At 42.1% G+C, this 26278-nt stretch overlaps 1 protein-coding gene and 1 non-coding gene across 3 annotated transcripts in view; both read right to left on the bottom strand.

Moving 5' to 3' along the window:
• Positions 1-26278, bottom strand: part of PRKCA (protein kinase C alpha) — a 501843-nt gene that overhangs the window by 166151 nt on the left and 309414 nt on the right. For both annotated transcript variants that reach the window (XM_054459602.2, XM_063656473.1), the window contains one exon: positions 1268-1379. In XM_054459602.2, coding sequence (XP_054315577.1) covers positions 1268-1379 — 112 coding nt within the window. The remainder of the gene's footprint in view (positions 1-1267; positions 1380-26278) is intronic.
• Positions 4414-4517, bottom strand: LOC129018474 (U6 spliceosomal RNA). Its single transcript, XR_008495296.1, has one exon. It is a non-coding gene; the product is annotated as a U6 spliceosomal RNA (small nuclear RNA).

Raw genomic sequence — 26278 nt, 5'->3', positions numbered from 1 at the left:
ACTCTGTAAGGTGAAGAATCCCTGTGTCCTGAGAAACTCCACCTACTCTATAATGCTCATTTATGTTCCTTTTTCTACAGTTTGCTCCATGTAAGATACAAATATCAGCTTCTGGCCATCATAGCAAATGGCAACAGTCATTAGCAAATGGCAATAGGCTGATATTTCCACAATGCTTCCCGATCTATTAGAAAAACAGGCTCGGCAATTAACTTTTCATGTCCTAAAGGTATCAGCTTGTATTTAAACAAACACAGCCTGAGGAATCTCATACTTTAAGAATGATCAAAGCAGGTTGGGCGCGGTGGCTCACGCCTATAATCCCAGCATTTTGGGAGGCCGAGGCGGGCAGATCATGAGGTCAGGAGATTGAGACTATCCTGGCTAACACAGTGAAACCCCATCTCTACTAAAAATACAAAAAATTAGCTGGGTGTGGTGGTGGGGGCCTGTAGTCTCAGCTACTCGGGAGGCTGCGGCAGGAGAATGGTGTGAACTCGGGAGGTGGAGCTTGCAGTGAGCTGACATCGTGCCACTGCACTCCAGCCTGGGTGACAGAGTGAGACTCCGTCTCCAAAAAAAAAAAAAAAAAAAAAAGATCAAAGCAAAGGGTCTTCGTAGTTGCTTTTCTTTCCTCCTGGTAGTTGATGGAGATACACACATAACAAAAAATAACAGAAAAGGGCTGGTGTCTTGCTTGTCAGTAGTCCTCAGTGTTTTGAGCCGGGCTGATATACATTTGATTCGTCCATAAACATGCAGGGTCAGTGAACTTAAATAAGATGCTATTCTGGTTTTTATGTTCATTTTGGTTTCAGTTTTAAGAAAAGCCTACTGGATTTTTCCACAGTCCACCCACTAATTAGAGACACAGGAAGATAATGAGTACGGTTTCTTGGCTTATTTTGAAGCTATAACCAAATGTGGACCTGGCGGTGGGAGTCTTCTTTGGGGTTTGACTAGGCTATATTTTACAGTGATTGAAGACTTCAGCCACTAAAAAGAAAAAAAAAAAAGTGACAGCACCCACAAACCTCATTTATAAATCGAGTGCTTTTTGGGGGTTCATAATGAGGCAATCAAGGTGTTTAATAACCTGGAACTTTGACAGTGGAAGAATCTACACTTTGTCAGTCTGGTATATATCTGAACTAATTCTCTCTATTGAAGAGTTGGTGTTGAAAAGTTACCAAGCCTTCCTTGCTCAGCAAACCCTGAGCATGAGCTACAGAGCCTCGCTATGAACTGGAAAAGAAAACTTACTTACTGTCACATTTCATCCCTTGATGGATAAGTCCATAGAGCAGTGACCCACAGTGATCACAGAAGGTGGGGCTTCCGTAAGTGTGGATTTTGAACTTGTGCTTGCTTCTGGGGTCCTGGGAGGAAAAGAAGCACAATGCTCATTTTAGCCATGAAAGGACCATGTTTTTAGATTAAGCCAAGCTCAGGCCCCACCACTCCCCAGCCCCAAGTCAAGGTTCGATAACACCAGACTGTGCATCATTCTCTGGAGTCACACAATGGGTGGTGGCGACTTCGCCACTAAATATTTAGATATTTAATAAATATCTAAAATATTTACTGTTGTTTTTTGAGACAGAGTCTTGCTTGTCGCCCAGGCTGGAGTGCAGTGGTGCGATCTCAGCTCACTGCAACCTCCGCCTCCTGGGTTCAAGCAATTCTCCTGCCTCAGCCTCCTGAGTAACTGGGATTACAGGCATCCGCCACGACGTGGGTATTTTTGTATTTTTAGTAGAGACGGGGTTTCACCATGTTGGCCAAGCTGGTCTTGAACTCCTGACCTCAGGTGATCCACCAACCTTGGCCTCCCAAAGTGCTGTGATTACAGGCGTGAGCCACCACACTTGGCCCGCATCATGTTTTAATATAATGAATACCTATGTTTCCTCTCTTTATGGGGTGAAATTTGCACAGACCACAGTTTCCACCAAAGCTATTACTTCTGGAGCTATGGTCACCAAAGCCCTAGGGGACAAGCACAGTGTTTTAAACAACTTGGCATCTCTGTCTCCCCAGTGCCTAGTGCAGGCTGGGGCACGAGTAGACACAAAATCGGTGTGTTTGTGAAGTTAACGGAACAACCCTAAATGGATCATTCAGGAGATCTCCTCTTGGACAGAGTATCCAGAAATACAATACACTGCGAAACCAGATCTACATCCAAACTGACAGGTACATTTTCCAGCTTCTGCACCATCTCCAAAGTATTTTATGCTTTTTATAGGGAAACTCAGCATGGTCAGATGAAAATCGTAAAGGCACTGAAATTACGCTTCCTCATAGCCCACTGCAATTTCATTACCTTCTCTAGCATACCATATAGAGCACCAAAGGTGCAACCAGACATCTTTTTTCTTTAGATTTTTAAGCTTTTGTTTCTCAACTCACAGATTATGGATAGGGAAGAAAAATGATATACAGAAGACCATCATGGTTAAAGAGCGTAGATTCTGGAGTCACTGCCTGGGTTCAGGTTCCAGCTCTGCTACTACCCAGAGGCATGGCCTTGGACAAATTACTTATCTTTTCTGCCTCATCTGTAAGCTGGGAAATTAACAGCATCTGTCTTCTGTGGTTACTATAAATAAGCGCAAAACGAGTCAGTCTTTGTAAAATGCTTAGAAGAGTGCCGTATCACAGGGTAGGTAGGTACCATGCAGGTAGTGCAGACAAGCGCCTCTGCTTCTGGGGCCTCTGCTTATTTATTTATTCAATTTTATTATGTTTTGAGATGGAGTCTCACTCTGTCACCCAGGCTGGAGTGCAGTGGCACGATCTTGGCTCACTGCAACCTCCGCCTCTCAGGTTCAAGCGATTCTTCTGTCTCAGCCTCCCAAGTAGCTGGGATTACAAGTGCCTGCCACCACACCTAATTTTTTTTTTTTTTTAATTTTTAGTAGAGATGGGGTTTCACCATGTTACTCAGGCTGGTCTCAAACTCCTGACATCAGGTGATCTACTTGCTTCGGCCTCCCAAAGTGCTGTGATTACAGGCATGCGCCACTGTGCCCGGCCTCCTCTGTTTATTAATACATAAAAGTAGACCAGGCACGGTGGCACACACCTGTAATCTCAGCACTTTGGGAGGCCGAAGTAGGCAGATCACCTGAGATCAGGAGTTTGAGACCAGCCTGGCCAACATGGTGACACCATGTCTCTACTAAAAATACAAAAATTACCCAGGCGTGGTGGCGCGTGCCTGTAATCCCAGCTACTTGAGAGGCTGAGGCAGAATTGCTTGAGTCCAGGAGGTGGAGGTTGCAGTGAGCTGAGATTATGCCACTGCACTCCAGCCTGGGTGACAGAGCAAGCCTCCATCTCAAAAAAAAAAGAAAAAAATAGTAGAGCTCTGAGATTCTACTCAGATGATCTATTTGTCTCCCATCCAAGTACTAACTGGACCCAACCCTGCTTAGCTTTCGATCAGGCATGTTCAGGGTGGTATGGCCATAGACTCTGCTGTTCTACTGGAACTATAAAACAATTTCGTATTCAACATGTACCTATCAGGACTCATTCCTATTAAGTTCTTCCTCTTGAATTACTCTTTGTGGCCTGAGCAGCTGTAAAGGCAGAGTGGCCATCCACTGAATTAAGCAAGACTTTAGAAGAGCAGGGTTTGGGGAAGGGCAGGAGATCCAGAGATCTACTGTAGACATAATAAGCTTGAATTAACCTTTCTCTCAGGGTTTCTCCAATGCAAAGTGACACAAAGTAGAATATTCTTGGCTGCTGACTTTCTGAGGGCCTTGGTGCTGGTGATTTCGGGGAATTCCAAAGGTGATTCTGTCAATAAGATAACTCATCTTTTGGTTGACTATGGAACCTAAACCCTAAGCCACATATATACCAAAGGCTTGTTATGACTACTTTTTTTTTTTTTTTTTTTTGAGACAGAGTCTTGCCCTGTTGCCTAGGCTAGAGTGCAGTGGAACGATCTCTGCTCACTGCAAGCTGTGCCTCCCAGGTTCACGCCATTCTTCTGCCTCAGCCTCCCGAGTAGGTGGGACTACAGGCACCCACTACCATGCCTGGCTAATTTTTTGTATTTTTAGTGGAGACGGGGTTTCACCTTGTTAGCCAGGATGGTCTCGATCTCCTGACCTCGTGATCCGCCGCCTTGGCCTCCCAAAGTGCTTGGATTACAGGCATGAGCCACCGCACCCGGCCTATGACTACTTTTTAAAGACACAGATTTGAGAATTCTGAAATAGTTCAATCATACAGAGAAGTATAAAGAATAGTAAACCCCTCGTGTCTGCACCACCCAGAACTTATAAAAGTGAGCATTTTCCCCTAGTCTTTACTGCGTAATTATCCTCGTTTTACAGAGATGTTAATGACCTTCCCCAAATCACACGGTTGATGAACATCAGACCTCAGATTTTTTTTTATATGAAACGGTTCACACATTTGCACGTCATCCTTGCACAGGAACAACGCTTATCTCTGTTTCACTCCAAGTTTTGTATTTGTGCTGCTTCAGAGAACACAGACCTACAATATGACCAACATTGGATTCCCATCACAAGAGCTTTTGGAGATCTACCCAGAATGAAGATCTGGCTCTCAATATATTTACAACGCATTTTTATATTTGCAACATATATATATATATTTGGAAACAAGTCCACCACCTGTTTTTGTAAATAAAATTTTATTGGAAAACAGACATGCTCCTTTATTTCCGTATTTTCTTTGGCTACAATGGCAGAGTTGAGTAATTATGACAGACTGTGGGCCACAAAATCTAAAATATGTACTATTTGGGTCCTTTTAGGAAAAGTTTGCCAAGCCCTGCTTTAGGACAAGGGTTTTCAAAGCATGGTTCCTGCACAGCATCACATCACCCGGAACTTGTTAGAAAGGCATTGTATTTAGTCCTTTCCCAGACCAACCGAGTCAGAAACTCTGGGGGTGGGGCCTCACAGTCTGTGTTTGAGCAGATCCTGCCAGTGATCCTCGTGTCGGCGGACACACTAAAGACTGGAAAACCACTGCTCTAGAAGGTCATTCAACAAATTTTTAGTAAGTGTGTCACAGGTGCGAGGTGAGTACCTAGCACCTCTATGTGTAGATGATTAATGATATCCTTGAGGCAGGTCAGTGGTTTACCTCCTAAATGTCTCTCTCAGGGTGTGAAACATCAACATCTTCCTTGACAGGTTATTTCTTCTAGAAGCAGTAGTTGGGTCCACAGTCTGAAGTATGGCCTTAGACTTCCACCATTAGGGAAGCCCACCACTTTTCCCAGGATCCCAGGACATCAGGAAGAATGTTCAGGGAGTAGGTTGGTGCCAGAACCAATTAAAAGTACCTGTGTTGACAGGAAAGGTTGCGTCCTACAGTGCAGAGGGCACAGAACATGCCAGGGGAAATGAAGGAACCAGTTTTCCCTGCAGAAACGAGGCATCAACAAACGGCACTAAATAAATAAAGAATGGCAGCTTGCATGGAGCCCTCAGGAGTATGTGTGTGCCAGGCAGCCCCAGGGTGGTTGTCATACCAGTTGGTTGTCACATAGATCTCCACTGACATGGCACACAGGCAACTCACTTTTCAGGGAAACCTAAGGCTTACTCATGCAACAGCCATATGGCGCCTTCAGGCTCTCACCGTTTGGAGGTGTAGGAAGAGAGGAAACCATCGCTTCCACCTCCTGCCTAAGTCTGGAGAACCAGCAAGTCTTGGAGTTGTCACACCCCAAAATTACATGTGGCCAAAGATCCTGGCTATGAATTACAACAATGACAGTAATAATAATAGCACCAGCTGTTTGTTGATCAGCAAGTGTGCACAGGTACTTTACAATAACCAAGATCTTTGTTTAGCACAAGAGAGTCTCCTATGAGAAGAGCACTTAGCAGGACTGTGGAGACCTGTGTTCTGACCCCAGTTCCGGCACAAACTCTTACCTTGGAAAAGTCACGTCATTTATTTATAAAGCAGAAATAAAACCAATCTGCCCGTGTCATGGGCAAGCGGTGACACTCAACTTAGGGAATATAAGAGAAAGACTTTGCAACCTGAAAATCCTTAGACAAATACAAGCAATTATTATTATTATTGTTACATTATCCTTAGGAGCAAACTTCAAGGTGCCCAGGGTTTCCCCAAAGTACTTTAGTGACTTGGGCCTGGATGGGGAGGAACAGGGCTCCCCATCCTCAGGGCTAATCACCCTCAGGCTTCATAGGTGGTCAGAGTGAAGGCCAAGCTGGCAGAAGTCAAGGGACTTCCTCCTAGGTCCCACATTCCCGACTTCTGCACCCCATGCCTGGACTTTCAAGCCAGTCCTCTTGGCAAACGCCCTGAGTGGTGTTTTGTGAAACCGTCTGCTAACCCAAACCACCTCTTGCACCGTCTCAATTATATGGATGATGCCATTTCTTGCACTGCAGCAATGGGATGCAGGAGCATGGAAACTCTTTTCCAGTCTAATTAATCTCACCTAGTCTGACAAAAGAAACCACAGTGTTAGCGACAGAGCTGTGAGTCATGAAGATCTGCAGAGAGCAACTCGTCCTAAAAACTCCCCAGGCTCGCTGTGTTTCTATCAATAGCCTCTAAATAGTGATGCATTTTACTTCTGTGGGCCCTGATTTCCTCATCTGGAGCCTAAATGTACTGGGTGGGATCAGCATTTTTGAAACATCAGGTGGTGCCTAAGAATGCTGAGGATGGAGGCAGGAGAAGGCAGAAGAGGGAGACCACTGCTAAAATTAAAGTTGAAAACAACTGGACTAGATCACCTCTTTAATTCTTTTTTTTTTTAAAGCTATTTAATTTGAAATAATTTAAGACTCACAAGAATTTGCAAAAATAGTACAGACTGTTCCTTCATACTCTTCATCCAGCTTCCCCAGTGATAACATCTTACATAACCACGGCACATTTGCAGACCCAGGACAATGCTACAATACCATTAACTAAACTACAGAGTTTAGGGTTTCATCAGATTTTACATGCCTAAGTCCAATGCAAGAGCATTTACTGTACTACATATGCATTAAATATACTGTTTACTGAATAGGGAATACAGTAATATTGGCTGGTGAAATACACTAACTCAAGTAGAACAGCACCAAAGGAACATCTGTTACTTCTTCATTAAATATATAACCCGCTGATCTCATGTTAAGGAGTCGTGGGAGGATGAGTCTAAAGATTTATCTGAAAAGCAGAATTAGGAAGCTTTTCTCTAAGTAAAGGAAACACACTGCTGTTTCCAAACCTTTCTGACCCGTTTTTCAAAACAAAATCATTTCAAGGCACAGGCTGAATGAGAGCTCAGGCAAAGTGTGGCGCCTGCCTGGGCCATGAGGGATTGAAAGGTGGGTAAGGCTTGCGGCTTCCAGGTGATGCCTGTGACCTGGATGGACAGATAAAGTGAACACCACAATACCAGGGCACAAGCTGCCCCCACTGGCCCAAGAGTAGGTCTCCTGATAGCTACCAAATTCATCAAATTCATCAGGCAAATGATCAGAGCAGCCTCAGGATCCTTTCCTACATCTATAAACCTGGACATCTGATCTTTCTCTTCGGTGAGTCCCAGATGGCAGGCACCCTGGCATCTCTCATCTGTGTCTTCATTTCGGCTCCTGCCTCCACCTGCCAGGACTCCACCTGCTGAAACACTTGAAAAGTCAATATCAAAGTCTCCTTCCTCCTCTAGGAAGTCTCTCCAGATGTCAATACCAGTTACAATTTCTCTCCTTCATCTGACCTTTCAGAGCATTTTATTTCTGTCTTTTGCATGCCACTTAACATATTCTGCCATTTATGATAATTATGATTCTGTCTACCTCCCCTTTAATTTTTCATCATTTATCTCTCACCTCCCACACACAGAGGACTGACATGACAGTCTAACAGGGAGGAAAGAGAGGTCCTAAAGGATGTTGCTGAACTGAGGATTAAGTATTAACTTTATCTCTGAGCTTCCTGGAAACCAAGGTAAAAAGAGGAAAGTGACATTAATAGGTTCCTCTTGAACTGCAAAACTACCTGAATGTAGAAGTTTGTCTTTGTATCCTCTGAAATCATTTTATCTCCTACATGGTAGATCTTCAATAAACGTGTGTGAAAGCAACTATTAAATCCTTAACAAAGCACACTTTCATCACTGTGCACCAAAGGGCTGTAGATGGTCATCCAACAGATAAGTTACAGCAAAGTCTGACTAGACTTAGGGCCACAAAGAAATATCTGGTGCACACCAAGTCTTCACTATTACCAAGTTAATAACATTTTCCTTTTTAGTGAAATACACGTTCATCTTCCTTTTTAGTTCTCCAGGAACTGGCAGCCTGTCATTAAGTGCAGTGTGAAACCTGCTGTCATATGTCACAAGCCTGACATTATATGATAACGAAAGAGGGAAAAATACAGCTCAGACACTTCTGTCATATATGTGATTGGGAGAAAAAAATGAAGGCTTTGAGCTAATCACTTTTCATAGGCACAAATAAAGTCTAACCTACCAATCTAAATCTAAACCTCTTAGAAAAAAAATGACAAGTGAAAAATTCAAATTCTATTGAAAGCATCCGCTGGCCTGTTTCTCATTTCTTAGTTTTATAATATAGCAACTTAATTAGTCTTCCTTGGAAACATTTCTCAACATTTCTACCAAGATTTTCCAAAGTCTCTCTTTATCACCATCATCATTACCACTATCATTTGCAATTTGTTAAAATAAACACATGGATCTACACTGTGCAGAATTCGGATGCTGACCAGGCGTCACATTTCCCAGATGCGTTCTTGTTGTGTCTATAGCCATCTGGAAGTCATATTCTAGGTAAGTCTGCAAACGCAGTAGTCGAGGCTGGAGACTAATCTAGCTATGTGCAGTGTGAAACCTCTAGAGGAGTTAATGCTCCTTTCACACCAGGAGGCAGGCAACCAATGATGTTTTTGATGAGGATGTTCATATTTGAACTGACATCACTGCACATGTGCTTTTAATGCAATGAGTAAAATAATGGCAGGGTTTTGGTTAGAGGTCATCCTGGCTTGAATTTTCCACCCATATGTGAATGCCTCCAAAATGCCCCATAGGTCTCTCTTGAAGGACCAAACTGTCTGTCATTGAGGGCTGGGGGTTCAGGCTTTAAGGGTTTCTGGAAAAGACTGTTTTTAACCAACAGAAGCTCTGCGGTGCAACTTCCTCCAGCAGCCAGAGCAGTATGGCTCCTTGAAGCTGCCCCCCTCTAAGTACCAAGGGAAATTCTCTGCTGTCACCATCTGATGTGTTCTCATGAATCATGCTTGTAAGCCAAGCTTGGGTCTAAATGTCACCCACATGCTGACTATATGAGAAACACCCAAAACACTGCTTCAAGGGCAAATCTAGCCTCATTACTGCGATCTTAAATTTCTTAAGAAATTTAGGGAAGTAGGAAGCAGTTTTTTTTTTTAACTCTATGATATAAAAAAAGACCTATTTAAAATTTTTTTGGTTAACATGAGAGTATTACCAAAACCAGGTCATACGATCAGGGTGGTTGCATGTAACTTGGGGACCACCGTAATTATGACATTGTGTATCATGTACTCAGCAAGGCTGCCATGCCCCTCTCAGGCTGCTGGGTCTGCCTGGCCCACTCTCCATTTGGGCTTAGGATTGCACTTGGCCTCTGACCATACTGGTCTTGCTGGATGTTTCCTTTTCTAAGAAAGAGCGAAAGAAATTCCGTTTTTGGTGACGCTCATTAATTTTTGATCTGCAATGTAACATTTCAGTTTATTCTGGTGAATAACACTCATCTATACAGTTGGATGAACCTGTCAAACCAGGTTTTGCTAGTAAGTTTCTTATGAGTCCTTTGCCCAACTATGCAAGATGCTGTAATCATTCAATAGGAAGCAATAAATTATTTTAAAAATTCTAGATAAATCTCTATCAGCAAGGCAATGGCTAAATAAACTGTAATATATTTATACTATGGCTATGGAATACTCCATGGCAGTTAAATCAAATGAGATAGATCTTTCTGTAAAATCATGGACAGATCTCTAAGATATATTATCTAATGAAACAGCAAGCCACAACACAAGACATAAAATATAATGACTTTTATGTAAAAAACAGAAACAAGCACTTTGGGAGGATCGTTTGAGCTCAGGAGTTCAAGACTAGCTGGGGCAACATAACGAGACCTCATTTCTACTTAAAAAAAAAAAAAAATTAGCTGGGGGTGGTGGCCTATGCCTTTAGTCCCAGCTACTCAGGAAGCTGAGGTGGGAGGATTGCTTGAGCCCAGGAGGTCAAGGTTGCAGTAAGCCCTGATCATGCCACTGCACTCCAGCCTGGGTAAGAGAGCAAGACCCTGTCTCAAAAACAAAAACAAAAACAAAAACAAACAAAAAAACACAAAAAGCCCCCTCCTCTGAACAGTAAGACAGCTTTTTTCTAGATTGATAAATAAGTAAATGACTCTGGGAAAGTGTGGGGACAGATTAGGTTCAGAGATGAAAGTAAATGGAGACTTTTAACATTATCTGAAAAGATTTAAGTTAAAAAATAAATCCATACATTATCTATGTAACCCAAATTACCATGAAGTCCAGCTGAATACACTGGCTATATTCTGGCTGCTTCATGAGACACCACTGGGGGGAAAGCCTAGCATGCTGGAGGAACTGGGGCGCAACCATCTCATCTCACTACACAGGGGCTTTGTTGGCAGTTTCTCTACCAATCTTCAGAGGAAGGTGTCTATGTGAAGGCACTATGAAGATATTTAATACCACAAGCCACCAATACAACTCTTAATGAAAAGCTATTATTAAGACCATCTTCCTATTCCATAATATATCTTATTCGTTAACATCTCAAGACATTGTTTTATGTCCAGTTTTTGCTCCATCATCAATCAACTTTAAACAAATTTATTTTTAACTTTTGTGAGTACATAGGTGTATATATTTACGGGGTACATGTCATGTTTTGATACAGGCATGCAATGTGAAATAAGCACATCATGGAGAATGGAGTATCCATCCCTTCAGACATTTATCCATTGAGTTACAATCCAATTATGCTCCTTAAGTTATTTTAAAATGTGTAGTAATTATTGATTATAGTCACCCTGCACAACTTTTAAATTTCAAAAACCTTTGATGGTTTAATATGGAATTCTGATATTAAAAAAAGATAAGCTAGGTGCAGTGGCGCATGCTTGTGGTCCCAGCTATTTGGGAGCCTGAGGCAGAAGGATTGCTTAAGCCCAGGTGTTCAAGGCTGTAATGCCCCATGATCATGCCTGTGAACAGCCACTGCACTTCAGCCTGGGCAACATAGTGAGACCCTGTCTCTAAAGTAATAGTAATAAAAATAAGATGTTTAAAATGTGTAAGTATTCAAATCACAAACCCTAAACATAACTCATTTAAAAATAAGGTTATTTCCTAGGTATCTATCAATTTCTTCATTTTGCCTAAAAAAATTATTTACTGTGCACCTACTATCTGCCAGGTGGTGTGCCCACCATGTGAAGACTCCAGGTGTGGCTCAGGTCCTATCTAACTTGGAAGAGACTAGGTTATACTGTTAACAAATCACTTCTAATTTTCAGTGGCTTCCCACAACAAAAATTTATCTCACTTTTCACTTAGGGACTTTAGCAGTCACTATCTAGGATATATGCAATCTCACAGCAGAGGAAAAAAAGAAATGGCAGAGTACTCAACAGCTCATGTATCTCCTGCTTGGAAATGGTGTCACCATTTCTGTTTGCATGTCACTGGCGAAAGCAAGGCACATGGCCAATCTGGAAGTCAACAGGGCAGGGTGTAATATCCTCCCCAGAAGGGGACAGCAAATATTTTAAACAATAATACAATCTACAATGGCCCTCAGAAAGCTTAGTATCTACTGCCGTTTTATATTATTCAGTAAAGAACCACAGGATGGGTTAGGACTTCAAACTTTGAAAGCTTGTAGGTTTGAGTTCAACTGAAAATAGTTTCAAGTTGGTGATGCCCAATGAAACCGTCCACCTTGTAGATGTAATTTCAGCTTAGCAACAAAGCAGTACCAAACAACCTCAAAATCTCATTGGCCTAGGTTTATTTCTCACTCATGTTATATATCAGGAGCTTCAGGGAAGGAGCACCTGTCTACTTATTCCAGGACCTAGGGATGAAGGAACAACTGCTATTTGGGACACGCTATTCTCATGGCAGAAGAAAGGAAAAGCAAGAGGTGAAACTGAACGACAGTCTGTGTCAATGCTTCTTGAAGCAGCTAAACTTCACTCCCTTGGGCCAAGACTGACCCTAGGTTGAGGATGCTCTGCATCCAGGGAGGGGCTACAAGTCACATAGCAATGGGTAGGACCTATGATCATCAGAGAGGTAAGGGAACAATTAGTGGGGGGCAATAATACAATATTCCACAGATATTCCTGTATGTCTTTCTCTACCCTATCTACTTAGTATTTAAGTACATACTTACACTATATACTTAAATCATGTTTTTGTTCCAGTTTTTGTTTCAAGGATAAATCATTATTTTTCTTTTTCCTATTGTCATACTGATTCCTCTAAGGAAAAAGTCATTCAAATATTGTATTTCTTTGCCCATTCAATTGGGGGTACTGACTACTTTAACTAGCTTTATGGTAACTCTGAGAATAGTAATCTTTTCAGGAATAGCTCACATTTTTAAAAAATGTTATTTAAAACATTTATTTTGAAATAATTTTAGACTCACAAGCCGTAAAAATAGCACAGAGAGTTCCCATGGACCTTTCACCAGCTTACTCCAATAACAGCATTATACATAACCATAGCACATGATCAAAACCCAGAAATGGACACTGGCCCAATGCTATGAACAGACTGTATATGGATTTCACATGTGCTCATTGTATAGGAGGGTATGTATGTGTAGTTCTGTGAAATTTTATCACATTCATATTCATGATATGGAACTTCCCATCTCCACAAAGAAGCTCCCCCATGCCACCCCCTTTATAGTCATGCCGTCCCCTCCCCTAACCCCTGACAACCACCGATCTATCCTCTATTAAAATTTGATACCATTTTTTAAGCACCAAATAATGTTTATGCTAATTACAGACTTGGTTAGTTCCAATACCATAGTTGGAAAGGAACGTAAAATAGGAATACAAGAAGCATCTAAATTATGCAAACCTCTGCCAGCCCTGTACAAAGTGATAAGTCTCCTACAAGAATTCATGGCCAAGTCTGTACAACTATCTGAGAACAAATCAGAGATAAACAAAAACACATTTATTCAGAGTCTGCAAGATCCCATCATTTTAATTTAGTAAAAACAGGATCAGGTCATTGTGTGAGGTACCCTGTCTGCTACTCTGTGATGATGTGGGTCAAATTTTGAAGCCTGCTCTTTGGTAGTAGGGAGCTAATATGACTGGGATTCTGCACTCATTTTTTCATGAACTTTGAATAGTATAACATTATTTGCAAGAGCGCTGATTTTTATGCCTCACTATAATGTCGTAAGATTCCCCAGCAGCTGGTATTTGTTCATCTATTAAACACACAGAGGAGGCAGAAGGTGTAACCATGTTTTTTTCTCGACTGCCAAGTCCAAATGGGCAGGACTGTCTCCGACCTTCACCCTGACTCCTCATTACTTCCAGTAGATATTTCCCAAGCAGCAACCCCTCTTACCCATGTTAAGATAAATTTTATTTCTTTTCTTTTTTTGTTTTTGAGTTGGAGTTTCACTCTTGTTGCCCAGGCTGGAGTGCAATGGTGCAATCTTGGCTCACTGCAACCTCCGCCTCCCAGGTTTAAGCGATTCTCCTGCCTCAGCCTCCTGAGTAGCTGGGATTACAGGCATACGCCAACACGCCTGGCTAATTTTTTTGTATTTTTAGTAGAGACGGGGTTTCCCCATGTGGTCAGGCTGGTCTCGAACTCCTGACCTCAGGTGATCTGCCCACCTTGGCCTCCCAAAGTGCTGGGATTCCAGGTGTGAGCCACAGCGCCCAGCAAATTTTATTTATTGATGTTCAATGATCTTTCTGGTTATAACCTCACTTTAAAAAACAATGTGCAATTTATGGTAAAATAGTACTCTAGTAATTTGTTACTAATTTTGTATTGTTTAGGTCACATGTTCTTTTAAGTAGGTAAAACCATACTTGCTGTAACAAAACTAGAAAAGGTAGTTAAGTAGAAAGAAGTATATATACATTAACATTTTGGTAGATATCATTCAAGAAAGATGAGAGAGAAAAAAGAGAGAGAGAGAGGTTGGTCTGTAGCTTTTTAAAAAATCTAACAGTTTATGTTAAACATTTTTCCATGTCATTAAATATAAATCAGTGCCACATCTTACTGTATGATATTTCATCATACATTCGCACTATAATGGATTTAATCAACCCCCAATTCCTAAACATTTAGGTGATTTTGTTTTTCACTGTTATGGATAACACTACCATGAGCATCTATAAGCACACACTGTGCAAGCGTCTTATCAGTTCCCAAGGATAAAAGCCAGAAGTGGAAATCTTGAGCCAAAGAGGTGAACATAAAATATTAAAAGCAAAAGCTATCCACTGAGAGGCAGAGGTCTGTTTTTGATCAAGCTGCTTGTGGTTGTGCTGGACGCTTGCTGAGCCTGCTGGAATAAGCTTGCCAGTAACCAGTTTTACATCTTAGCTAAAAAGTGATATGTTAATTCTTCGTTTTTCTCCATTTTTGTTAGGCTTGGGCATTTGGCCGTGCATGAGTTAGGTGCCCCCACCAACCCCATCTGCTCAGTGACTGCTCAAAGCCTCCACAAATTGATGGTTGAGCCTTTCTTCTCTTCAATTGCAAGCAAGCCATTCTCTCCTCAAAGATGCACTTGTTCTTTTATTGATACCCCTTCATTCCTTTTCTAAAACCAGGAATTGAGAAACTATGAAGGTTCAATTTTTTTGGGGGGGATACTGAATTTCCAACCATGTGTTAGTTAAGGATGGCTGGTAGGAAGCCGTAAAACAGGAGAACCTGACAGACGAAACACTCACACACACTCACACATAGTTCTAGACTGCTATTGGCCTCTTTGGCACTTAGTTTTACATTGATCCACTGGATTCAGTTTTATAGCTGTGACTGGGTAAAACATACTTCCACCTTGGACATCACTCGTGAAAAGCACCATCACAAGTATAGTTGCACTGCCCGCTAGCACCTGCCCTTCCACGTCTCACTTTGCACTTCTCAGCATCTCTACATTTGTTTGTGTGCTGGTGGTCACAGAGCATGCAAAAGTATCACATGGATGTATTCCTTCCTCCCTCTCTCCCTCCTTTTCTTTAAACAATAGAAGGCAACACTAATGCACTTTCCCTTGTGGCGGTAAATGCATCCTGAGCAATGCCTCCCAGAACTCAACCTGAAGAATAATGACCAAAATAGTACTCTTTGATACATTCCCCCCCACCCCCACACCCCAGGACAGCATCGGAGACTTCCAATCCTACATCTTAACCCACCGGCATGGTTTGCTTAGCTGTTAAAAAATTTTGAAGTTTGCCTTTAGGATGGCAGAAACCTACTGTGCACATTTGAAATTCACCTTTCTAGGTTGTTTTTTAAAGCAAAACAAATACCTAATAAAAATATCTCTGCAAATATGCTAATATTTCTACATGTAGCAGACAGTTGTGTTGAAATAAAGGCAGAAATTCAGCACTGTTTCCCACAACAAATGTCTAGTCTTTAGAGCTTACTTCTCTGCTCTGCAGAGGGAGGTTATGACATGGTGGCTGGAATAAAGGGGAGAGGGAGGGATGTGGCATTTAAGTGCATTTCTGTGGATACCTCTAGTGAGAATGCTCTTTTTGAGACTAGAGAAATACTGTAACTGCTACTGTTCCAAATTATTGTTTTTCCTATTAGCCACTTTAAACTTAGAATAACTCAACATTTAAAAGAAAAAATGGCGGGCCGCGATGGCTCATGCCTGTAATCCCAGAACTTTGGGAGGCCCAGGGAGGTGGATTACTTGAATCCAGGAGTTTGAGACCAGCCTGGCCAACATGGCAAAACCCTGTCTCTACCAAAAATACAAAAACTAGGCTGGGCGCGGTGGCTCATGCCTGTAATCCCAGCACTTTGGGAGGCCAAGGCGGGCGGATCACAAGATCAGGAGATCGAGACCAGCCTGGCTAACACGGTGAAACCCTGTCTCCACTAAAAATACAAAAAAAATTAGCCAGGCATGGTGGCGGGCACCTGTAGTCCCAGCTACTCGGGAGGCTGAGGCAGGAGAATGGCGTGAACCCAGGAGGTGGAGGTTGCAGTGAGCCAAGACCACGCCACTGCACTCCAGCCTGGGGGGCAGAGTGAGACTCTGTCTCAAAAAAAAAAAAAAAAAAAAAAAAAAAAAAAAAAACTAGCCAGGCATGGTGGTGTGTGCCTATGGTCCCAGCTACTTGGGAGGCTGAGGTGGGAAGATTGCTTGAGCCTGGGAGGCAGAGGTTCCAGTTAGCCAAGATCGTGCCACTGCTGGGTGACGGAGTGAGACTGTCTCAAAAAAAAAAAAAAAAAAAAAAAAGAAAGAAAAAGAGAAAGACAAAAGAAAAAAGGAAATATAACCAAACCAAATGGTAGCCTTTGGGCTCTTGCAACCAACTTAAAGGTAGCCCCAGCCCCACCATGCTTCACCTGTACGCAGAGGGTTTGGAAACATATTTCTAGTTTACCTGTTTATCCATCTTTCCTAAAAGGATGCTGCCGGAGGCAGAGTGGTGGTGGTGGGGGGTAATGAGGCCACATAAATGTGCAGAGTCCACCTTAACTTTCAATTAGCTTTCATTATTTCCTTTTAACTTGTGATACGACCATAGAGAGTCAAAGGACAGTCTCCAGTTTAAAGATGAAGAGACGGAGGTTCAGGAAAGTAAATGATTGAATTTGAAGCCATGGATAGTTAAGTGGTAAAATCAGGACTTCAACCCATGCCTCTAACTCAATTAATGGGCCTGACCCTGTGCTAGACGCTGAATCAATGGCACATCCTAGTAACATATTGGGCAATAAGGCTTCTTCTGGTATCAGGATAAATAGTGATACATAGGATAGCTACCTAAACTTTTTTTCTCCAAGTAGCTCAAACAGACAGAGAACAGAAGGCTATTTTCCCCTGAGAACAGGAAAAAGGGTAAAATGTAAAGCAGCAGCCTATCATGATATGAAAATAAGCGATAATGCTATCTTCTATCTTTATTATCTCTAGATTTCTATTCCTACGACTGCAAATGTGTCCAAGCTGGAGTACACAGACAGATACCTTTTAATTCCACTAGAGGGGAATAGAATGACATCAAGAGATACAAGTCAATAGAGTTTTAAAGTTTGTCACCAGCAGAGTAGAGAGGAACCCTGCTGCCATTGCACTTCTGATGAATTTGTGTTTTTACAGCGTTCATATCCCTCTCCTTTAAGAAGTCTACTCCAAAGATGTTAAATCAGGCTGAAATTTTTACTCAGTTTCTATGATACATGCAATTCAAACATTCTGTTCTGGAAAGTGATTTTTCTATTATTCTTTGTTAAGCACACAACATTTGACAGCCAAATCAATGTAATATCACCAAGAACTTAATCGGTATCCGTAAGAGGAAACGTTCTGTACAAACAGAAGTTCCAACGGCAAAGTAGTTTGTGATATAAAACACCATGGGAGACTTTCTCGTGATCTATAGAAAGATGAAGAGTTTGTTCATCAGAAAATTCGTGATCTAGCCCAATGCTGTCCAACAGAATCTTCTGCAATGAGGGAAGTATTTTATCCACACTGTTCAATATAGTAACCATTAGCTTTCTATGACTACTGAGCCTTTGAAATGTGGTGACTCCTAATGAATTCTTTAAATTTCTTTTAATTCATTTATAATTTTTTTCTAATGATGCAATTATTTGCAAATAATTCTTTTTATTTATTTATTTATTTATTTGAGATGGAGTCTCGCTCTGTCACCTAGGCACAATCTTGGCTCACTGCAACCTCTGCCTCCTGGGTTCAAGAGATTCTCCTCCCTCAGTCTCCAGAGTAGCTGGGAATACAGGCACCTGCCACCACACCTGGCTAATTTTTTGTATTTTTAGTAGAGAGGGGGTTTCACCATGTTGGCCAGGCTGGTCTCAAACTCTTGACCTCAAGTGATCCACTCACCTTGGCCTCCCAAAGTGCTGGGATTACAGGCGTGAGCCACCACGCCTGGCCAAATAATTCATTTAAATTTAAATAGTCACAGGTGACTAGTGGCTACTGTGTTGGAGAGTGCAAATTTAGAACCCTCTGCCCAGTGACACCTGATTTGTTCAAGTCTATGATCTTTTTCTCCCTACTCCTTCCCCAAAGTACTACAATAGTAGAGACAGACTGAGAGAGAGTTTCAGAGTCTGGAAACAACTGGCCAAGATGAACTGTCCATATGGCTGGCAATGTCTCTTGAACTGGCCCTTTCATGCTAATCCCACTTTACCAGACTAAGTCAGGCCTTACAGCCCCATATCTAGCCTCTTGGTGGCTTCCTTCCCCATGCCACACTCTACCCCAGTCAGATTAACTCTTCAGGATTCACTGACTGGCATGCATCGCTCCCTTGCTCAAAAACGTCTAGTCGCTCCCCAGTGCCTACTTAGTCCGGCTACCATTTGGCCCAATGTAATTGTTCAATCTCTTTTCCCACCACAGGACTCTCTGTCAACTTGACGACACCCTACAAGCTTTCCTCAGAGTCTTTGGGCACAGCCCCCTACTCCCTGCCCTGGTCGGGAAAGTCCCTCTCTCCCGTCTCTTCACCTCTTCTCAGCATAGGTTTTAAACATTTCCTTGCCTCAGGGCCTTTGCACTTGCTGTCCATCAGCCTGGAGCCAGGCACCCCAGCTCTTCAGGAGGATGCCTCACTTGTCATTCAGGGCTCAACTCAACTGTGCCTGCCTCCTACTCCTCCAGGTTTTCCTTGACTCTCTCGGTTAAAGGGGCCCTCCAGAGCTTTTGTTCTGTTATCTTATTTCTTATTTAGTCTTATCTTTCTTATTCCAGTTTTGTTTAAATTCAACTTTTTCTTTAAAATGTAAATTCTACAAGTAGCGGGGACCTGATCTGCCTTGCTCATGGTTGAGCTTCCAGCACCCAAAAGAGGGCCACTGCATCAAGCAGGTTCTTTGTGAACATCTGTCAAACGAATGAATCCTGCATTCCCTCCCAAGGCACGGCACACTCTTGGAGATCAGAGACCGCGTTGCATATCTCCTGGGAGCTCAATACATGTTTGCTGAAGATAATGACAATGGTGACATTTAACCCAAGCTGCAGCTTTCCACCCATTCCTTCGTGGGTGACACACCATTACATGAAGTTACTTTGCAAATCAGGCTTCCGAGGTCTCTAAACAAATCTATTACCCGCTGATGTGTACCTGTCTCTTTAAAAGCCTACGTCAAGTTCAGGCAAAAAAATATCTGGCTGAGGTCAGTAATTAAGGATGGAATAATCAAGTGATACTTACACTGTTATCCACTGAGGAAAATTCTAGACCTCTCATCTGATTACATTTGTGAATTTCTATTGCTACAAGTGATAACACAGGCATTCTGGTGCAAAGAAGGAGCAATTCAACTTCTTTTACCAAAGAAATGGGGTGTGGTGAGGCTTTACCACCAGAAGAAGATAGGGAAGAAAAACTGTCCTAATGTCTGTCCTCCAGGAAATGGGAGAAAAGACTAAATAAGCAGCAGAGCCTATATTCAACTCACAAATCAACGGTTTCCTGGAAAGAGTCATGATATGGTTTGGCTCTGTGTCCCCACCCAAATCTCATCTTGAATTGTACTCCCATAATTCCCACATGTTGTGGGAGGGACCTGGTGGTAGATGATTGAATCAAGGGGGCAGTTTCCCCCATACTGTTCTCGTAGTAGTAAGTCTCACAAGATCTGATGGTTTTATAAGGGGTTTCCACTTTTGATTCTTTCTCATCTCTCTGGCCACCACCATGTAAGAAGTGCCTTTCACCTTCCACCATGATTGTGAGGCCTCCCCAGCCACGTGGAACTGTGAGTCCATTAAACCTACTTTTCTTCCTTGTCTCGGGTATGTCTTTATCAGCAGCATGAAAATGGACTAATATAAGTCAGTTCCCTTGTTTATTGAGTTAATTACCCAACAAGTGTTACTCTAATATCTACTTTTCCAGGGGATGTCAGTTTTCCACATTAAAATGAAAACCATGGTCCTAAGAAAAGGTAACCACCATGGGTCAATTCTCTTATTACAATTAATTTTTAAATTCTTTGTTATATGGTCACTGCATTCTTAAGCACAGATTAAAAGAAGCGAGCCATCTGGGGCTTCTGATCTGCTCTGTTGGGCTAAAATTTTGATGGTAAACGTATCTGTTTGTAATCGGCTTTCCTCTGTTATTGTTAATCTCATTTCTCAGGTTACAGAAAGAGAAGGCCATTGTTTGCAAACAATTAATTATAAACAACTCAGTATTTACGAGGAGTCTGCAGGAAGGCTGCTGGTTATTATGACTGTTAGTCAACCTATTTTATTTTTCTTTGACAGACAAGGTCTCTCTCTGGCACCCAGGCTGAAGTGCAGTGGTACGATTACAACTCTCTATAACCTTGAACTCCTAGGCTCAAGCAATCCTCCTGCCTCAGCTTCCTGAGTAGCTACTGCCATGGCTAGCTGTTTGTTGTTGTTGTTGTTGTTTTTAAATGGATGGAGTTTCACTATGTTGCCTGGGCTGATCTTGAACTCCTGGCCTTAAGCAATCCTCCCGCCGTGGCCGCCCAAATTGCTGGGATTACAGGTAGGAGCCACTGCAATCAGCCTCAACTTAATTTTAAAGACCCTTTTCTTCTTGCTGACTCTCTGAATTTAGCTGCAAAATCCTGCTATGGCTTAACAGAGGAAATGCATTAGAGGATCAGATTATTTTGACATATGCAAATACATTGCTTCAAATGAGCTATTTCTGATCACATCTGGGATGTATGCACCTAGAGGAGGTACTATTTCTTACTTTTGCTTGCCATTCTTGGAGGTTTCGGTGACATTTTCAAAGAAAACACCAGATCAGTGACAGGGATCTGTTCTGAAAAGTGCATCTACTCCATGAACGAAGCAGATATTTTTAATGCTTCCTCTTAACTCCCACTACAAGAACCGCAGACTTCGCAAAGAAATCTAGTTCTAATGAAGATATGAAGATTTCTAATTCCTAAATGGAGCAAATAATCCTCTGAACACTAAGTGGTCAAAACGGGTGGTATGATTGAACTGATTATAACAGGTTTCACAATAGTAAACTTAAAGCAAAATATGTTTTTAAACACAAAGAATACGAGGAAATAGGGTTTCCAGATCCTTGGAGAAGAAATAATCACATTTTTAAATGCTTCAATGGATAAAATCATGATTTTGATTCGCTTCTAGTGGAAATATTTAAAGACACACTTGAATTCCAAGAATTACAGTGTTAACAAGTAAATGCCATTTAATGAAAATCAAACACCTAGCCCTTCTGTTGGGTTGGCTCTGTTAGGTTCCTGAAGCCCCAAGTTTTCACTGACTGGGACAGCTCATTTAATCCAGAATCTTGAGAAAAAAAAAGAGCCTCTCATCTTGATGAACATCAAAGTCAACCAGAGTCTTCTCTACAGAACTTTCAGTTCCTCTTTAGGGAGACTATTAGGAGTTAATATTGTTTTAGGAGCAGATGCATAAGCTAGAACTAAGTCATTGAAAGAGCTTAGCTAAACTTGTGCTGATGAATGGATAAAGACTTATTTTTACCCCATTGCCAGGGGACAACTTCATCATGGAACTTCAGAGCTGAGTTATTTTCAGATGCTCCATGATAAAATGTACTCTAAGACTCAAGGCTATTTTGTTAGCTGCAAGACAGATTTATTTCCCCTTAAAAAACATGCACAGAATAATTAGGCAAGATGTTTGGCTGAAATTTTGGCCCTCCAGATACAGTCAATGTAGACTTTCTGTGGACTGCCGATAGTGAGCTATCTGTATGGGATGCAAACTATTCACTGTGTTCACTTTGACTTCTTAGATAGAATCACTCAGTTTTCACTTCCTGGGCCTGAATTCCCTTCCAGTAGCAGACACTGCTAGGCCTCTGACCAAAAGCCATTCATTTTTTTTCCCCTTATGAATAGATTTCTGAGCTTTGTTGAAATGACATGTTTAGCTAACAAAATACATTTCCCCGATTCTCTTGCAGCTATCGGTAGCCACAGGCCATAGCTCTGGCCAGTCAGATCTCAACACAAGTCTCCTAGACACTTCTAGAAAAGTTGCATTTTCCTGTTATAGGTGCTTCCCTCCCACTTATTGCTTCGCCTTTTCTTCTGCCTACCTGGAGGTGAAATCGCCATTTACTGACCAGAGGCAATCCTACTCCCTTTGTGGAAATGGAGGTTTTTGGCGACTATTGTGAAGAGGGAACTGGATTTTTCATAATCTCAGGAAAATAGGCACCAGCTAAAACAGTCTGTTCAATGAAGGGCTGAGCAGCTTTGTGGATTTTATCTATTTCATCAAGTTTTCACTGAGTTAGAAAGAAGCGGCATGGATAATTTCTTTGATGAGTATTCACGTGACACAGCTCCTTGAGGAAGGGCTGCTCTTTGAAAGCTGCATGACCCATTCTGTGTGGAGCATGTGCTTATGGGTCTATGTTATCGATGACCCCACTGTGTCTATTTAAGGGAACACGTGATGGTGTGGCTGACTTAAATTTTTTTCATTACCCCCCGAAAACCTGTTTTTATAAACGTTTTGGGCTGTTTTAAAGTAACAACTACCAAATCTAGTCTCCTTCGTGACTTTATAACCTCATCGAGGTGATTAAGAAAGCAAAGAAATGTAGAAAAGACTTCCAGATAGATAGTCTTCTGGACGTGACACAGGCAGCTTCACTCTCACATCCCTCCTTTTCTTCCCTCCCTTTCGGAGGTTTAAAGGGAAGATAATACACTTCTTAAGGTGTCTGCTTAATGAGGTTTTTCCTTGAGACACGAGAAGAGATCGGTTTCCACACAGTTGAGCTCTGCCAAAAGCTGTGGCTTTGTGGAATTTGCACAGCATTGCCATCCTCAAAGGCTTTTAGTTCATGGATGGAGATAATGATATTCATTTGAGGGGCATATTATGCCCTTCTGTTGCATATACAAAGCAGCCTTAATGGATATTTTTATAAAACTTCCCATGGGGAAAATGGGCCATGTGAAAGTGCCAGGCATCCAACTGTCACTTCCTTCCAGAGGAAAAAACCCAACAGCCCCGCGTAGATGCCGTCAGCTGTTGCTCTCATGGTTAGAAGCTCTTAATGCTTTCATCATCTACACATTTGGCTTTAGAGGAACCCCAAACCTACAGTCACTTGGAGCGGTTGACACCTGCCAGAGTCACAGACCAATTTTAAACAATTTACCTAGATGACAGCAAAGAGAGCGAGGAGAGAGACTCCAATTTGTTTCCTTTTGGAAAGAGCTCTGATGCCCATAATCTAACAGTTTATGAGAGAGATTCAATTGAGCCATCTTAGTAAAGAACCACTACTTCTGCCAGTTTACAAAACTAGTTTCCTGACCCTAGCTCCTCCAGCTGACTTGGATTGCCAGAAAAAAACTGCCAAGACTATGAGATTTTTAAAAATCTATAAAGCCCTACATTCTCAGTTCTTGAGGGAAGAGTATATGATATTTGAGCTAATTATGCCCAATGAGATCAACTTTACTTATATGGTTCCCCTTCCTTATCTATTTCCTGGGGAAAGTCTCAAGATTCTAAAAGTTGATAGAATTATGAAAATCAATGGGTAGGTGAATAAATGAGCAAACGGAAGGAAGGAAGGGAGGAAGGGAAGATTTATACCTGAGGATATGGGACACAGTTGCCTTAGCTGTAATTCTCTTCAGATTCTCCGCAAAGGTCTATGTTCCCAGCCTAACCCTGCAGAATGTAGGCATGTAGTACAGAATTTGAACATTTCCCAGAATATGAAATTGCTTGAGTCACACAGCCTTTTATTAAAATTCATGAGTAAGGTCTCAAATACTATAATCCCTTGTTATTGTGATGTCTACGACTTATCTTTGGGAGCCACAGAGCTATTCAATGCCCCAGAGCTTTCTCAAAACTGTACCTGGTAGTAAAGTTTTTTAAAATCATAATTCTAAAGTTGTGATGTTTTAAAAAGTCATTATAATGGGCCCTAAAACAGTTAATGTCTTCTTCTAATAAATGAAATACTTATACTTTGTGTAGAGACTATAGACAGTAAAGACTGTATGTATACACTTAGAAAAAAATGAGAGTAAATGAAGAAATGAATGACTATGTGTTTTTTTGTTTTTTTGTTTTTTTTTTGAGATGGAGTTTCACTCGTCAGCCAGGCTGGAGTGCAATGGCACGATCTCAGCTCACTGCAACTTCTGCCTTCTGGGTTCAAGCAATTCTCCCATCTCAGCTTCCCGAGTAGCTGGAATTACAGGCGCCCACCATCATGCCCAGCTAATTTTTGTATTTTTAGTAGAGACAGGGTTTCACCATGTTGGTCAGGCTGGTCTCGAACTCCTGACTTCGGGTGATCCACCCACCTTGGCCTCCCAAAGTGTTGGGATTACAGGCATGAGCCACTGTGCCCGGTCTGAATGACTATGTTTAATGAAGGCAATCTTAACACTTCCAGGACAAGACTCTTCCAATAGTGTACCAAAAGAATGAAGTTGCCCTTGGCTTAAAAATCAACAGGGCACCACGTTGGGGCAACTAAACTTTCATGACACAATGTGTTTCTAGCACCTGAAAGGTTGAGAAATTAGCCTGCTGCCTCTTGGCCTGACAAAAATCTCAGTATTGGTTCAAAACAATGAGAATGGCTCTTTCATTGCAACATAAGAAGTTCCTAGTTCTTACTCTGCTAGATAGTCATATAAGTGCTTCATTTCCAAAAAGTTCATGTTCTTCATGAGAACTTTACAAAGGAAGGCCTGGTGGTCATCAAGCAGTTCTATGGAGTGCTGACCCAATTTTAATATGGTTTTCAAAAAGTGAAGATAAACTATGTGCCCATTTGTGGCCACAGTCAGTGGCTGCCTTGTGGTTTCTTCCATATTTGGATCTGGGTTTGGCAGCTGGAGGCAGATCTATGTGTTTCTGCTGGCAGCTCCAAGCCAGCCCATGCATAATTTAATCAAATGGATGGAACAAGCCCATCAGGGACAAATCTTGGCCTGTTTCCCCTGGTTCATCATCAAATTTGCTCTGTTTTGATCTCAATGGCCCTGTAATCCTCCCCCTTTGATATCCACGAAGCTGGTATGTGTCAGATAACACACGAGACATCTGGTGGTGGACAGACCAAGGCCCTTCTGCAGAATAAAGTGAGGTTTCGAACCAGCCAACGAACCAGGATGGGAAAAAGTTCCTAAACTAGATTACAAACATGAGGAAAACAGCCCGTACCTAGGTAGGTCAAAAGACATGAAACTGACCAGATAGTCCGTTTTTAAAACCCAGTCCATCATTCTGTCCCCATCAGGCTCTGAGATGAAACAGCTCCCTGAACATCTGCCTCCTTTGATCTTGGGCATCTCACATTTTTCATTATTAAAAGATTGAGAATGACATATTATAATGCATTTTGTATCACTTTTCCAGAGGCTGTATTTTATAAATGTTCTGTGTTAATCAGAATTATAAATGAGGAACTTATTTAACAATGTGAACTGTTCAGCCCTATGCCCTGTTCATACCCAACCTTCAACTGAGCCACAGGAAAGCTGGAGCTCCTGCTCCCACCAAGAAACTGACCACAGCCCCACGCTTGTTAGCTTCCCATTGCCCATGAGAGCAGCTCCCTGGCCCCAGCCCCCTCTCCCTCCTCTGTGCCTCCTCACCACCTAACCTTCCAGCCACTCTGCTCTTTTTCTCCCACTTGGATTCCTCTGGAACAAAGGCTTATGGCACTTAACACAGTGGAGGCTAATTAATTAACAGTGTGACGATGGCTGAGAGCAAACCTGTCTCATTGCAGTGTAGACTCCACTACGTGGTTTCCACCATCCTGGAAATGGGCTCTGGTAGCTGGGGGCAGATAACCCTGTGCACGCAGCTGCAACCTCAGTCTGCACAGCTCTTAGAGATGGATGGAACTTGCCCTCATGCCTTACTCACTCTGTGTGCCCCCAGTGCCTAGCACGGTGCCTG

This window comes from Pongo pygmaeus, chromosome 19, assembly GCF_028885625.2.
Source record: "Pongo pygmaeus isolate AG05252 chromosome 19, NHGRI_mPonPyg2-v2.0_pri, whole genome shotgun sequence".
NCBI lineage: Eukaryota > Metazoa > Chordata > Mammalia > Primates > Hominidae > Pongo > Pongo pygmaeus.
The sequence above is the reverse complement of the archived record's forward strand: the minus strand, read 5'-3'. Positions and strand labels throughout refer to the sequence as shown.